Source organism: Artibeus jamaicensis, unplaced genomic scaffold, assembly GCF_021234435.1.
Source record: "Artibeus jamaicensis isolate MK-2021 breed Jamaican fruit bat unplaced genomic scaffold, CSHL_Jam_final contig_64, whole genome shotgun sequence".
Lineage (NCBI taxonomy): Eukaryota > Metazoa > Chordata > Mammalia > Chiroptera > Phyllostomidae > Artibeus > Artibeus jamaicensis.
The window spans coordinates 3,680,151-3,696,158 of record NW_026521911.1 but is presented as its reverse complement, the minus strand read 5'-3'; the positions used below and the strand labels follow the sequence as shown (position 1 = coordinate 3,696,158).

The 16,008-nt window shown below is 47.7% G+C and overlaps 1 protein-coding gene and 2 non-coding genes across 3 annotated transcripts; all 3 read right to left on the bottom strand.

Moving 5' to 3' along the window:
* Nucleotides 1-7,526: 7,526 nt before the first annotated feature.
* On the bottom strand, nt 7,527-12,919 carry RPS3 (ribosomal protein S3). Its single transcript, XM_037131536.2, has 7 exons — nt 12,810-12,919; nt 11,577-11,707; nt 11,234-11,327; nt 10,647-10,741; nt 8,739-8,926; nt 8,078-8,274; nt 7,527-7,599 (listed from the first exon to the last, which is right to left on the bottom strand). The coding sequence occupies exons 1-6, from the start codon at nt 12,837-12,839 to the stop codon at nt 8,081-8,083; spliced, it is 732 nt and encodes a 243-aa protein (XP_036987431.1). The 5' UTR covers nt 12,840-12,919; the 3' UTR covers nt 7,527-7,599; nt 8,078-8,080.
* LOC119038965 (small nucleolar RNA SNORD15) lies at nt 8,394-8,536 on the bottom strand. The gene has a single exon (XR_005080514.1). It is a non-coding gene; the product is annotated as a small nucleolar RNA SNORD15 (small nucleolar RNA).
* Nucleotides 11,864-12,010, bottom strand: LOC119038966 (small nucleolar RNA SNORD15). The gene has a single exon (XR_005080515.1). It is a non-coding gene; the product is annotated as a small nucleolar RNA SNORD15 (small nucleolar RNA).
* Nucleotides 12,920-16,008: the final 3,089 nt, after the last annotated feature.

Sequence of the window (16,008 nt, the reverse complement as noted above, 5' to 3'; positions counted from 1 at the left end):
GAAGGCAGAAGCTTGAGCTCTGGGGCTCAGTCTCTGTGGTGAGACCTTAAAAACAGGATTTGGATCCAGGCTCAGTGCTAGAAGCCAGGGCCCACCCAGGTGGGGCCCCCCAGCTCATGAAAGGAGCTGAAACAAAAAAAGAAAACCGAACAGCCTTGGGGTTTGAGGCAGCAGCTGGGTGGTGGGTGCCAGAGCCACAGGCCTCTGAGAACCCAGCCAGCCTGGCTCTAGACCTGCAAGATCCATAGCAATGGGGGGGGCACAAGATGTGATGTAAGCACCTGGGTGGGCCTGGGGCTCTGGAAACAGCACATAAGACTGCAAGATGGGGGGGCGGGGCTCAGGGGAGAGCGGGAATGGAAGAGGCCACAGAGATTCTGTGGGGCAGAGGCTCAGTGGTGCAGGTTCTGTGCCCGATTTCTGAGGCCCAGAGGAGAGGCCAGGCGTCTGGGGCTCCCCTCATTTGCATTCAGATTGCCTTCTGAGGACCTGTCATCTGCCCTTCGGGAGAGGGCCAGCCCCACATCCCTCCCATCTCCCAAAGCCCCAGGGCCCTGTCTGGAAGATTTTTCCAGCTGGGGCTGTCCCTTCACAGTTGGGCACAAAGGCCCAGGTCCCAGCTGAACTCCTGCCCTCTGATTATCCCAGATAAGGCAGCCTGTGACCATCTGGACACAGCTGATAATGGTAGAGTGGGGAGGGGCATAGTTGGAGGCCCAGCTCCTCAGAGCCTGCCTGCCCCGACCCGAGGCGTAACACCCGGGACAAAGCAGAGAAACCACTGTATTATTTACCTATTCCCTCGAAAGCCCGAGTGGAAAATAGAGGGGCAAACGCAGGGCAAGCTCTCCCTCACCTGGGCAGGCGCTTCCTATGTGCTAAGCAGACTGCACCACCTGCCCTACTATGACCGTTTGTGCCCCCGGAGCTCTTCCATGCAAGTGCTGAGGCCCCTTCCTGCTGCCTGGGCAGACCTGATACCCTCCACCCCGAGTTTACCACTCTCTTGTGTCACTTCTGTATCTGCCCCTTTTCTGTCTCCTGACCTGTGGCCAGGCCTTTCTGTCCTCCAGTCTCCGGACCCACCCAAAGGATGCCCTCAGAGGGCAGGAGAGGTGTCAGCTTCGCCTGCGTCCCTCAGTGCCTAGGACAAGGCTCCCACTGAACACGCTACATTAGCTTCCTGGTCTGCCACCTCCTAACACCTGTGAGTTGGTACTGTTGCCTCCCCCCTCCACCCCTGACACACGAGAAAACAAGACTCAGAGTTGTCTTGTTTCACTCACAAGTGACTTGCTCACTAAGGTGGCCGAGCTGGTAGGTGGTGGCAGAGCCAAGACTCCAGCCCGGGTCCAGCTATCGCCACAGCCTGCTGTCCCCATGCAGCCTCACCCTGGCTCTGTTCATCTGGGAAAATGCGTGTTGAAAGAAGCCCAGGCGCGGTTTAGAAGGAGGGGGCGCATCATTTCCACCACTGAAAATCCCTTGGGGACCTCCTTGAATGAGAGGAGACCGGGTTCATGGCCCTGGTGACACCCATGTCCTAGTTTCCTGTGACTACTGGGCACACCTGACATGTTGGTCTCTCAGTCTAACAGTCCATTTGTAAAGGGTCTCCCTGGCTCCTCGTCCACGGCTTCCCCACCCCCGGCCCCTCCGCAGCCCCTGAGCTGTGCAGTCGCCAGAACAAAGACTTAACTCTTGGTATCCCATCAGAAGTCGCAGGAGCCAGATTTAGTTTTTGAGTTTCTTTTATGAGCAGTTCTAATTATCTGGAAGGATGATAATTTGGCTTTTTTTTTTAAGTGGGCTTCCAAGGAACAATGAGGAAATTTAATTGTTTAAAAAAGTAGCGAGAGGCAACAGATGGATGTATGTCTCACATCTGTGTTTCTCTCCCTCTTTCTCCTTCCCTTCTCCTCTAAAAATGGAATAAAATTCATTCTCTCTTGCAATCACTATGTGGAGTCATTGGATTCTTTCATAAATCTAAAATACATTGAGATCTTGATGGATTTATTACTCTATATCTTGAAAAACTTTGCTATGTCATCATAAAAATTATTTTATATTACCCACCAATTATTTCCAATTATGTCACACAAGACTAAGATGATAAGAAAATGGGAGAACGATACTGTTGAAGATGCATGAGATGAATCACTATTACATCATCGTTTAGTTCCCATCCTGCGTTGCCCAAAGTATTGATAATCGTCTTATAAGAAGATATAAAAAAACATCTAGTTAGTTAAGAGTTCAGGATTTTACACTTTCCACCCGTAATGACAAAAGAGAAGAACACTGATAGAGGACATTTGAGGCGCGTCACAGAAACCAGAAAAAGACACACACTGCACTCCGGTCTCTAAGGGTGACGGGCAGTTCATTGGTCACATAAGCAATCTTTCCTACACGAGTTTCCTCACACTGCAGAATTGATGAACACTGTATTTCTAAAAACACAAAGGGAATGTGGCATTTTAAGTCGTCATGTCATTATTGAGTAGTCATTCAACAGGATTTCATTACACAAAATTTTTATGACAAAAACCTGGAGTATCCCGTTTTGCCAAAAGGTGCTATAACAATATTCTTTCATCTTTTATGATGCTTATGTACCCAAATTCACTGTTTGTCACAGTTCGTAAGTGGAGACATTCCAAAAACAGCCGTGTAGGTGATTGAAGGTAAATAGGTGCTGTAAAATTTTTTTCTTCAAATTCATGGACTTGGTCATTCATTCTCATTGATCCTTACAAATCTAAAAATGTTTTAAAATTATGGAGCAAAAAACACGACTGTCCTTTCTTCCACAGAATTATGAGCCATCAAAAATACTGCATATTGACAATGCAAATGCAAAACCAAACCAAACCAAACCAAACCGGAAAACCCCCGAAAGCAATGACAGGCTGGAACCTATTAGAGATATATCTGAAATCTGGGGTCAGTTACACAACTAAGTTCTGGTCTCACACACAGCATGTGCTGATGAGCACATCATTGCATTCAAAGGACATTGTTGATTTGGGGCATATATACCTTCAAAACATGGAAAATATGAAATTGCTGGTTTAATTCATACACATGTATGCACACACACGTGACCTTATTGAGATGTAATCCACACCCCATAAAATTCACCCATTTGACAAGTGCAATTCATCGTTTTTCGGTACAGTCAGAGCTGAGCTAATACTTGTGCTGGTCACGGGGCAGGCGATGGCCGCCACGAGGCAGGATGAACCCACCCCAGCAGTGCTCCCCACGCAGAGGGCACAGGCCCACCTGCACCTGGCCGGCTGCAATGGTACCACGCAGGACTGAGCGGCAGGGCCCAGTGGTCCTGTCTCAACTGCAGAGCTGCTGGGGCTGCATCTCATCCCTGAATGTGAGGGTGTGGGATCAGGTGAGGTGTTCGCCACCTAGGGCTTTATGTCACTCATTCTCAAACCCAAAGTGGGGATTCTGAGATATTCTAAATATTTCCAAAGCCTAACAGAAATCACACATTCCCCTAAGATATGCTGCATAAATTTTAAAATCACTGTAAAATGAAGTTAGTAATGGAATCTGCCCATTACAGGGATGCTGGGAAGATTAAATGACACTTTCACAGTAGGCTCCAGGCACATAATTACCTCCTCACCACGGTCATGCTGTTATGAAGCTAAAAATGTAGCTTTAATAACAAATACGGAAATTGTTTGTTTTATAAATAACATCAAGCATCTGATGTCCCTGAGGAAGAGTTAAGAAAAACCATCTTTGAGGTAGAAAATGCCGACTCCCAGTAATACCTAAATGTTGAGTCACTGATACGCAGCAACACGGGAGCTCAGCAACAAGATGAAACATGGCCCAGTGAAAGGCCAAGTTCATACCTGCCCAGCTGTGCTCACTTCCAGTACAGCAGAAAGCACAGCCCCTGTGGTCAGGGCTCTTAGAATTAGGATGGGGAGAATCCATTACCGTGAAGTTAGCTATTAATTTCCAAGGGGATAAGCATAACTTAGTAGTAATAGTAACAACAGCTTAGCACACACCAAGCACTTGGTATGAGGTCAGGCCCTGTGTGAAGGATCCGTACGTGCAGACAAGCAAATGGAGGCAGATGTGTGCTCGTACTGCTGAGTTGTGGACCTGGTTTTGCATCCAGAGTCTGGCCTGATGGTCTGGGCTCTTAACTGTTAATGTCTCCGAACAGGGATGATATTAGGTGGTAAGTACTAACAAAGACACATGTATCGGCTCTCCTTTACCTCCCGCAACGGCTCAGTGAGACAACCAAGGATCAGAAAGGTCCAGTCCCAGAGAATTAGTGCTGGTGTCAGAATTTGAACCCAGGTTTCTAACTGCAAAACCCAGCTTCTTGAGTGCCCTTTGTAAAACACTCTGCCAAGAAGGGCATCCTTCAGTCCTCCGCGTCCTGGCTGGCTCCCTCCCTTTACCTAACTTCCCAGCCAGGCGTGGACACTGGCAAGCTGGGGCACATGGCTGAAGTTTCCTGGACCCCCCCCTTGGGAGTGAGTGTGAAACAACAGCTGCCAGACCTGCAGACCACCATCTGCTGGGGGCTCCAGCGGCCTCTGCAGCAGTGTTTGCAAGCCCTGTTTCTGTCTGGAGGTGGGACACCCACCCCACCCCACCCCCAAACCCCCTTCACCAGTTTTCTGACCTCACCAGTTTATCTTTTCCCCAGTTCTGCAGGGCTGTCAAATGGTCCCCAACCCTTGCTGGCCCTCTGGGCCTATTCCACGTTCTCAGACTGCAGCAGGTATTCATTCCCTCCTTGCCTGAGGGCTGTCGGCCGCCAGCCCCTCTGAGACCCCCACCATCAGCTGCCACACATCGTAATGACCACAAGCTAACTCTTCAGTGCCTTCTGGTAGAAAGTCCATTAAAGGCCCTGGCACTGGCTTCCATGCTGCCAACAGCTACATTTCTACCAGTGGTCCCAGAGGCCGGTTCACAACAGTTCTGGCTGCCCAGCAGAACACCTTGCCTATTCAGGGGAGGAGGCAAAGCATGAATCTGGGCCTCATCTCCATGATGAAAGCCGAAGGAGCCAGCTATCTTTGTCACCTCAGACCACTGGGTCAGATGCTCCTACCCGAAACTTTGAACCTTAAAGGAAGACGTGTAAAGAGAATGAGACAAAGCACCATTCACTGGGACAAACTGAGGGATGGTGGTGATATCCCCTGTGGTTATTAAGTGCTCACTTAGGTTCTACATTTACCTTGTATGGATTTCTAAAATAAAAAGATTTTTTAAAACCCTCCCTTTCCTGATCTCAAGTAATGGCTATATAGGTGTTGTGCTTACAATTCCAGCTGCACATTTAAATAGTTATGGTTTGGACATTTTTATGAGTATCAGCACAAACAGTCCTCGGTGGACAATGTTCAACTTGTGATTTTTCAAGTTTATGCTGGTGCAGATGACACCCATTCGGTAGAAATGACGTTGGATCTCAGCTTCTCCAAGGCTAGGGACATGTGGCGCCGCGCCTGATGCCAGGCAAGAGCAGCGAGCCAGGGCTCCCGTCACGAGGGCGAACAACTGACCCTCTATGGTGCCCTGTGTGGCCAGCGTTTTTTTGGATAGTTGTTTTCACATCCCATCATATCTACAAAATGCCCACCTGCCAAATATAAGCATTCTGAGCACATTTAAGGTTAGATAGGCTGATTTCATTGGGTTAGCTACATTAAAGGCATTTTTGACTTCTGGTATTTTTAACTTACTGGTTTATCTGGATGTAACTCCATCTAAGTCAAGGAGCATCTGTACTTAAGCAACTTTTTCCCTTTCCCAAGCTGCTACTTTGGTGGTTACAGCACTACCTGGTGGGAATTTAACAGCACACTGAACCCTGCGGACTAATTTCCAGTTTCAGTGGGCTGACGTTTGCACGAAACTCATTAGGGAAATTTGAAAGATCGCCTACTGCAATACGCAAACACCTGACTGGCTGCGTCAGTACTAGAAGCTAAGATCCTACATGACCAGGGCTGCCCTAACCTTAGTTGAACTAATTTCTGTAAAAGTGATCCCCTTACAACCAACTACACAAAATCCACAAATACAGGAACAAAGCAGCTTAGCACAGTTCAGACAATAACATTTCCTGTAAAACTGCAAAATGCTAATGGCTTTAGCCACAAGGGATCAGTCAGTCTTATAAAGGGGATTACCTCTGAGATGCGTCTCAGGCCCATCAATACTGACGAAGTCAGTAAGATGTTAGTCTAGACTAAGTCAATATGAACATCAGAGGTTTTCAAAGTGGGGGGATGCTCAGTGGATCGCGTGCCAGCCTGAGTCAAAAAGGTCACTGGTTTTATTCCCGGTCTGGGCACACGCCTGGGCTGTGGGCCAGGTCCCCAGTTGGGGGTGTGCAAGAGGCAACCAATCAATGTATCTCTCACACATTAATGTTTCTCTCCCTCTCTAGAAAACACCTCAAAATGAGCTGAAACAGTAGACAATTAAAAAATATCCTTTACTTGTGCTTTAAGCTCTTCACCACTGGCACAAACACCCTTTACACTTTTAGAGACACTGAAGATTAAACAAGTATGTGAAGCACGACACCCAGAGCATGTGGGACCCAAAATACTGGGTTGGCCAAAAGTCCGTCACATTTTTCCTTAAGAGGCTCTGGTAGCACTTAGTTGTCTTTAACTACATTCCAAACAATTTTGTTAGATTGTATTCTGACAGCTGTCATATCAGTGAGCATTTAAAACCTTCTCAAAATTGGTGGTTTTGTGCAGCCATTTTACCAACGAAGATGGAAGATATACAATATTTTTGGTATATTATGCTTTATTATTTCAATAAAGGTAAAGACAACCGAAACACAAAGATTTGTGCAGTGTTAGCAGAAAGTGCTGTGACTGATTGAATGTGTCAAAAGTGGTTTGCCAAGTTTCTTGGTACTATTGACATTTTGGCCAAGTAATTCTTTGCTGTGGGCTCTCTCACATACTGGAAGATGGTCAGCAGCACCCCTGGGCTCTACCCACTAGAAGCCAAGATAGAGGGAGAGAGCTGACATACTCAAAAGATCCAGATCAATAAAGTTATTGGTGAAGATGAAAAATATGCCTTCTATTTTACGGAAAAAGCGTATTTTCGCTCAACTCAAAGGCTGGCCAAAAGCATAATGGCCAGTGGATTTATTTTCTATGTGCAATGTAAATTTCCTTAAACACGAAGAAAATAAAATTGTCTTAAGTAAACACATCCCTCTTCTACACCTGAACTACGGCGGAGTTAGTCAAGGTGCTGTGAGACCTCACCATCACCACTTAGCCCCGACAGGGCAACTCCGTGGTCAGCTCTGCGTGGGTCCTCCTGTTCTGGCCCTTGCCTCACAGTACGGCTGAAACCGAGAGGATTCCAGGGGAAGCACAGACACACCGAGCTAGCCAGCCCTGAACCTCAACCGGTAACGCTCCGATGGGGTGACATGACCCTCCTTCTAAATACCGGATATATCACCAGGCCATGCATCTTTTAAAAAGCTTTTATTAGAGGTCTTTATAGAGCAACATCCAGGCTCCAGAGTCAGCCGCCAACGAGACTCTAAAACCAAACAAAGCACAACGGTAAGAACAGAAATTTCATCTGAGTATGAGGTTCTTTCATTTACCAGATGAATGAATATACACTCCCCCTTAGGGTTTGCATGAAAACAACCACAAAGAACACTCAGGAAAAAAAAACAAAACAACACAGGCATTCTGATTTAAAGGGGTTGCTGAAAGATGATAGCTAATTACTAGCAAGAGTGCCTTGAAATTTTTGAGTAAATAAGACAATAAAGAAAATTTTCTATTTCAAACATTGTAGTAAAACATAGGAATTTAAAAGACAAGGCCAAACACCCAACCTCCCAACAGACTCCTGAGTTAAAAGGCCCTTGGCTCCAACCCAAATTTTTCCATGTAAACTAAGTATAATCCAATTATATCTGCCAAATGCCTACCAGTGTGCGAGGTAAGTAATAACAGGGAGACAGAAACAGGGCCCTACTCCACCCAAGAGGCCGCTCGAGACATACCTGTTACGCCGTGGGCACTGGCTGGGGCATGGCAGGCGGCTCTGGCTTCCCACCCTTCTGTTCCGAGATGGGGGTGGTGGGCAGTATCTCATCTTTGGGCTCCACAATGCTCACGTGGTCAGGCAGGGGCTTCTTGGGGCCTATCTTCCCGCTTGGGTCCCAAGGAAGCATGATCTTCACTTTGATGCCCAGCACACCTACAGTGCAGTTAGAAGCATGGTTAGAACCTACCTGTGGTCTCACTGGCCCCTACAACACAACAGGACAGGGCGCAGGAAGAGAATAGCAAGTCACCCAAGTACCCCTGGATCTGGTCCCTTCTCAGACAAATGCCTCTAATCAATCAATGAACAGGACACTTCTGCAAAAGGAACGCACGCAGTGCCACAGAACATGGCACTGACAAGGACCCAGAGCAGGATGTGACCTTTCTGACTCGTCATCGTGTCATCACCGAAGGGTATCCAGGTGGCTGAGACAAGGACAAATCAACTCTCGGATCTAACTGCCATCAACATTTCCTTCTTCCACTTCAGTGCATCAATAAACCCGACAAGCACTAACATGCTCTGCCACCCCAAGATGAATCTCCCCCACACAGAGGTGTGCATGGAAATCTATGCACCAAGGCGCTTTGCCCTAGGAGCTCCCCTCTGCTCACCCTGCCTAAGCAGCACGTGGCGCACGGCAGTGTCAACATAGTAGTTAACAGGGTCCCCACTGTGGATCATCAGGCCATCGACAAACTTCATGGACTTAGCCCTCTGTCCTCGGAGTTTCCCAGACACCACGACCTCGCAGCCTTTGGCCCCGCTCTCCATGATGAACCGCAGCACACCATAGCAGGCCCTTTGGGAGAACAAAAGATATTTGTGTTATCACCAAACACAGGATCACCCAACCCAACCCCATTTTAAAGTAAGTAAAACAGTCCCCGCCAATGTAGCTCAGTTGGTTGGGCAACATCCCGCAAGCCAAAAGGTTGGCAGTTGGATCCCTGATCAGGGCACATGCCTGGGTTGCGGGGCTCAGTCCCCGTTTGGGGCACACACGGAAGGCAACCAACTGGTATTTCTCTCCCTCTCTTTAGTCTGCACTGTTTTCAACACAGGGGTGTCCAACCTGTGGCCCAGGATGGCTATGAATGCGGCCCAACACATAATCCTTTTCCCCCACTCAACAGTTTTCATTAGTGTTCGTGTATTTAATGTGTGGCCCAGAGACACCAAAAGGTCGGACACCCCTGCTCCGGCCGCAAGCCTAGGCCCCACACCAAGCCAAGTAAATTGGTAACGTGGGGAGCTGGGTGTGGTGATGCTCAGAATAAGCACTTTCTAAAAATTATAACAAAACAAAAAAACACCCCCCAGGCAATTCTAATGTACAACCGAAGTTGACCCCCCGCCCAATATTCTGGAGCTGGCCTTTCCAGTCTGGTCAAGCTCTGCCAACTCTGGACTCTGAATGAGGCAAGCAATCAGTAAGAACCCAGAAGTACCCCCATCACTATGTAACCCCTTTACTGAAACATTTCACAACCCCCAGAAACCATGTTCATTAGGCACCCTAGCCACCAATTTAGGTTCCTAGCTGCCTTGACTATTAGAATGCTGGAAAAGAACATTTCTAGTTCCATAAAAATTGATAGTAAGTCTTAAAGTATCATGCCCTGACTCATCCATTAGCTTACACCTGGGAGATGCTAATTGGAACTAGCCACCACTTTCAACGGGAAGGTAGAGGAAGACCTACCACCAGGCCGCAGACCCTTTCACCTGGTCCCATCTAGTCATACAAGAACAGAGCAGTGTAACGATCGCCATTTAGAGACAGACACCCAGGAGCCAGAGAAGTCCAAGCCGCTCAGGTCTCAGAACTTCCAAATCGAACTCCAGTGTGTGCAGAACCCCCCACAGGACTGAAGACCCACCAGCCAGGCTACACTCCCCCTTTCTAAGCCAGGGGGTCTGAGGTGGAGACTGAGAATTTTCCCTAACGAGTCCTCAGATGATGGCAGTGATGCTGGCCCAGGGACCAAACTTTTGAGAATCACTATTTTAAGTGGTGGAGTTGGCATTAAGACCAGGGGGCGGTCTTCCACACGTCCTTTCCCACCCACTCCTCTGACAAACCTCCGCCACCCGCAGTCCTCTACAGCCCAGCCCACCTCACATTACTATCTAAATACAGCTCACAATGACAAACGCCCAGATTATAAGCTTCCTTCCAAACGCACAGCCTTATCTCCTTAATATTCCCCGGGACAGTTACTAGTGATGCAGCTGAATGACTTCAACAGGAGCCCTACCCTCCCTCCCGAGTTCTTTCTCAGTCTCACTCCCAAAGCACTCAGAATAGTTCTCCATAGTAACACTGACCAGTTCTTTAAAAACTTGCTTCTTTATTATTTTCTGCTAGACTGCCAACTCAACAAGGAGGTGGACACAAAGTATCTTATCGTTAAAACCCTCAGACACTAGCAGAGCCTGCCACGTGCGGAGAGTTCACTTGTTGAAACAACAGAAGGGAAGACACACCGTATTCTGATCCACCAAAAAGGGACACTCACCTCCGCACAGCAAGGCCGCCTAAGAGTTTGTAGCGCAGAGACTCTGCCTGGGCAATGGCACACAGACCTCTTGTGGCCACCTTCTCAGCATAAAGCTTCAAGAAAGAAACAGGGTACATCCATAAGCTCGTTACCTCCACCATGGGTTTCAAATAAAAACCAGCACATTCATCATGGACGCACACACTGCCCTATCTATCACTGCGGCACCCCTTAAGCTCTAAAGCACTTCCGCTCCTCCCACCCAGCACACACCCCACATTGTGGGCTGCACCCCATCCCTCACTGCCCTCCCGTCCCTCGCTCCTCCCACAGCTACACCAAAGACATCAGTGGGGCAGCCAACTCAGCCTGTGTAGCATCACCACACCCAAGGTGACCCTAAATTCCCTTAACAATCAGAACTGAGCAGAGATTACGCCTACCACTTGCCACGAGAACTTCAGCAAGACACTAATCCACTTGTCATACCAACTGGTCGTGAATATACAATAAAGTCTTTGGTGCAATGAGGGTTTTAGAAATACCACCCTAAAAGAGCTATTTGCTGTCCACAGCTATCTCCAGCGCTGGCCAGGACCACTCACCTCTACACTGCCCTCAGGGAAGCCGAACCTTTTCTGAACCACAGCAGTTAATTCCCGGATCCGTCGGCCCTTCTCACCAAGAACGTTCTGCGTCCTGGGGAGAGTAAAAGTGACAGTTCATAGCTCTCACAAAATTCCAGATGTAACTTCAAGTCTTGCATATATGTAGTAGTAAAACCTCATTTGTCAGACCATGAGAACTAGTTAGATTTAAAAATGCAGTTTAAAAAACCAATGGCATTCCCTAAGGCCGAATCCACTAGTTGTCTGCTTATGCTTACAGACTAAACCACCTTAACATAGGTAACAATTACAGGTGACAGCAAGGCAAATGAGTTCTTACCTGGTGGCCAAAATAATAATTTCTGTCCTGGTTGGTGTAACTCGGACTTCAACCCCAGAGTAGCCATCCTCAGCCAGTTCCCGAGTGAGAAACTCGTTCAGTTCGGCTTTGAAGATGCCGTCAGCCACAAACTAACCAAAAAATAAAATCCAAAGTTAGGACACAGATGCAGGTTCACCTCCCCCTGCCTGTCTTTCAGCCAATGCATTCCTCATCAAAACTCAACACCTCCAGCAAAGGACCCGTCCTGGATCCTATCACCCTTGTTCCAACAGGAAGTAGCAAACCCTTCTCAGACAAATGCCTCTAGGTCATCGTCTGGTGGTCGTTTTCACCCAGGGCCCTGAAAACGGTGCTGCAGAACGCAGCACCGAGCAGAAGCCGCCTGGACAATCACACCTCCAGTCAGACTCGTCATCATCTCTTCATTGAAGGGTCTTTAAAGCTGCCATTTATATGAACACACGCTACACAAAAACTGTTCAAGTCACCATTGTAAGCAGCATTGTAAGCAGTCTCACCGTGGAGACTCGGCGGGAAGAGTCCCAGCCTCATTACCTCGCCTTACTTGATGTACGACAGCTGGAAAATCACAAAAGCGTGCGAATTTTACTTTAACACGGACGTGAGCATACAAAATTGGCCAACGGCCTATTCCTAAGCAAACAGACTTGACGGTTCTTTCCCGTGGAAAAGTGAAAAGTTAAACTCAAGGAAGCGTTCCTCCCAGGCTCCCTCCCTCCGATACCCCGCGGCTTTTTCTTGGACCCTCGATGGAGCAAAAAAAAAAATGTCAGCAGCCTGTCCAGTTAAGGCCTTTGGGGTCAGAAGGCTGCACCCGGGCACGACTAGTAAGGTAGCAAGAATACACCGCTACTGCCCCTCCCGAAGCCACAGTACTTCGATCTGGCTCAGCTCACGCTCTCAAAATACCAACGCGTTTACTGATTTCATTTGTTGACCAATAAGTGCTTACAAGCACCTTCTCCGGGACAGGAGAGGCGCCCGGGGCTCATTCCTGCGCTCCGCCCGGAACGGGCAGAAATCGTCTTCCTTTCCACTCCACACCGCGCTTGCCGGCCTCGGACCCTGTACTCAATCCGCCACCATCCGCGCGGCCCAGACCATTTCCAGGGGCAGTGCACAGAGCTGCGGGACCCGCGACAGCCCCTGGAGAAGGCCCAGACCCGCACGGCGCCGCAGCCTCCCTCGATCCGAATCCCAACATCTCACCTTCCTCTTCTTGGAAATTTGCACAGCCATCTTTGCGCTCCGCGCTGCCAAAAGGAAAGGAAGTGGCTTGTGGGCGGAAGTAGGTATAAAGACGTGGAGAGATCACGAAAAACTGCGCGGCTTCACGCCTGTGGGCCCTCCTGGGAAATGTAGTTTTTATGTTGAGGAAGGCGTTCCGGGAAGGGGAAGAGTAAGGGAGACACCTACTGGAGGAAACAAGGAAGGGAACAGGTCCATCAGAAATTGGGAATTGCAGGGCAGCTTAGAATCCGGGTCTCAGTACTGCAGTTTAAAAATGAACAACGTGAGGCGCAGAGATGAAAATTACAAGTATAAACTCAGAGCAACATCGTTTAACAAGCGCGGAACCCTGGTCCCTACACTCTGCACTGTAATGAAAACTGAATGAAAGTCCTCGGTGAAATCCATTTAGTTGCCCAGCTCTTTTATCTGTTTTCATATCCTCCGTTCCAACTGATATCTAACATTTGTTAAGAATTCTAGGGACTGTTCCATGTCCTTTTTATTATAAACTAATTCACCCCCACCTCGCTTTCATAAAGTCTGTTACAACTTGTAACAGTCAGTAACAAAGTACTGGCTCATGGGCTCACGATTCTTTTTCAATGAAAAAAATTTCCTCCCACATTTTACTATGAAAATTTTCAAGCATACAGAAAAGTGGAAAGAATTGTGCAGTACACGCCCGTCTATGCTTCACCCAGGTGCTACAATGAACATTTTTGCTGTATTTTCTTTGTCGCATATCCATCCATCCCTCTATTCACCCGCCAGTGCATCTCTTGGTGTATTTCAAAGTAAGTTGCAGACATCAGTACGCTTCACTCCTCAACACGTCAATGGTTTTATGTTAAATTTGGATAATTTGCCTCCATTTAAATCAGGAGATGTCTCTATAAAACTATTTTAGGTTATTTGTTAAAAATATAAATATCTAAAAAAATAAAGAAAAGAGAAATAAATAGAATGATCTAGCAAAATACCAGGCTCACATTTCTTCGTGACTGCATTCTCTTCCTTGTCAGATGGCAGAGGACTCTCCCAAGTGCCACAGTCCCTGGCAGTTTCACTCATTTCCTGTCTCGCCCTGCAAGACATTTGTGCTTTTTCTCAGCACTAAATTAACAATCTGGATGCAAAGATCTGTGCTGTAACCATTAACAGAATTAACAGAGCACTGTGGACAGCTGGGCAGAGGGGCAGAGGGACCGAGGAAGAGGAAAGGAAGTGGGTGAACCACAGACACAGACAGGCTGTGGACCTGATGAATCCAGATGGACGGAGCTTGACGAGGGGAACCGAGAATGACACCAGGTTTTTCTGACTCCAGTGGTGGGTCCTTAGTGACAACCGTCACTGAGATGAGGAACCCAGGGACAGTTTTTTTCTTCATGTGTTATTTCCCTCTGCTCTTCACTCCCCTCTTCATTGAGCTCCATGGCCTGTTAATTCATTGGTGCCAGGCTGCCAAAATCCCTCCCCTGCTGAATCTGCCCACCTGACTTTGCTATACCCCCACTTGGGGTGTAGGTACTGTGGGAGGGCACCTGGCTTTGCATGCTGCAGTCAGAATACTTCCTCACTCAGTTATTCTCCCGATTCTCCCACGGTGCCCATTTTCATCTTTGTCAAGTCAGAACCCCCCTCATTCTCAGCAGTCAACCTCCCTCCTAACTTATTGTCCCCCAAATAGATTGTACAGGTGAGAACTGCTTCTGACCTATCCCGTGACTGTCTGTTTTCTTGTCCATCCTTTTCTTTTCCCCTCCCTGCTCATGAAAGAGACCCTCTTCTTGCCCACGGTCAGCGTTCCCTGTGTATTCTAGTTCTAGTTTAGTTCTGTTCCTTTGAGAACTTGCTCTGGCAACCACGCGCTCCCTTTCCCGTGATGCTGTCCGTTACTGCCTCGTTTCTTCCCTATCACTCAAGTTAAATATGTCCTTTCCTCCAAGGTCGTGACTCTCTTAGTTGCTCCCAGTTGTAGAATAAATTCTAAAAGAATTTTTTTTACTGCTTTTGTACTACTGCTATTGGACTCACACTCTGACACCCCTCCTTAAAACATCCGGGGTATGGAAGGGTCAGGTGGGGTGTGAACTGGGCTTCTTTTGGGGGCAGCTTGATGGTAACACCACAATTTAAAATACAGATTCCCCTTGGCCCAGCAAATACATCCCTTCTTACCTACTCCGGAAAAACACCTGCACAAATGTGCACGGAGGTGGCTGCAGGGGTGCTCATTACAGCATCTTGGGGAGCGTGGAAACACAAAGAGCCAGCCCAAGGCCCCTCAGCAGAGAAGTGGCTATGGAATATTATGTAGTGATTAAAAAGAACGACGTGGACAGGCAAAGAGCACCAAGAAACATTGCTACATGACAAAGTCTAGTTGCAGAACAATATGGGCTGTGTGATATATTTTTTTAATATTTTATTTATTTTTAGACAGAGGATAAGAGAGGGAGAGAAACATCAATGCGTGGTTGCCTCCCACGCGCTCCCCACTGGAAACCCGGCCTGCAACCCAGGCATGTGGCCTGACTGGGGATCAAACCCACAACCCTTTGGTTCACAGGCTGGCACTCAATTCACTGAGCCACACCAGCCAGGGCTGGGCTGTGTAATATTGACGTACAATAAAATAAGACATACGTGTATGTAAATGCATAAAAGGGTAAATACCCAGCTGATAGATAACTAACTTCTGGGAATGAAGCAGTATTAGGGAGGCTAAGGGGCAAGCTACTTTATTGCTCAAACATTTTTAATAATAAAAACATATTCACACATTACTTGTGAAGTTGAAAATGAATAAAATGGAAAAAATGCAAGGACCTCATTTCTGATCGTCTGGCCACTTGTGAAACAGTGTGAAAGGCCCAGCCTCTGACACCCAATCTCTCCGCCCCGTCTTCTGACAGCGCAGCGTGAGGAGCGCGGACTCTCCATGGACCGCACAGCCCTGTCGGACACGGCGGCCGCGGGCCTCACAGGGCCGCTGGGCACCGGGCGGGGGGCTGGTCCCCGTGGAGAACCGCTCCGTGTGTGAAATACAGACCAGATTCCGAAACATAAAAAAGAGTGCCTCAATAATTTTTATATTGATTGCATGTTAAAACAATAACATTTTAGATACATTGAATTAAATAAAATATGCTATTAAGTTCACCTGTTTCTT

What these genes read in the sequence shown, in the direction of transcription:
- RPS3 (XM_037131536.2), bottom strand. Translation starts at nt 12,839, where the DNA reads ATGGCTGTGCAAATTTCCAAGAAGAGGAAG. An exon ending in AAATTTCCAAGAAGAGGAAG is followed by an intron (nt 11,708 to 12,809) that starts GTGAGATGTTGG and finishes TTTTTTGGTTAG; the next exon opens with TTTGTGGCTGACGGCATCTT. An exon ending in ATTATTATTTTGGCCACCAG is followed by an intron (nt 11,328 to 11,576) that starts GTAAGAACTCAT and finishes TACTCTCCCCAG; the next exon opens with GACGCAGAACGTTCTTGGTG.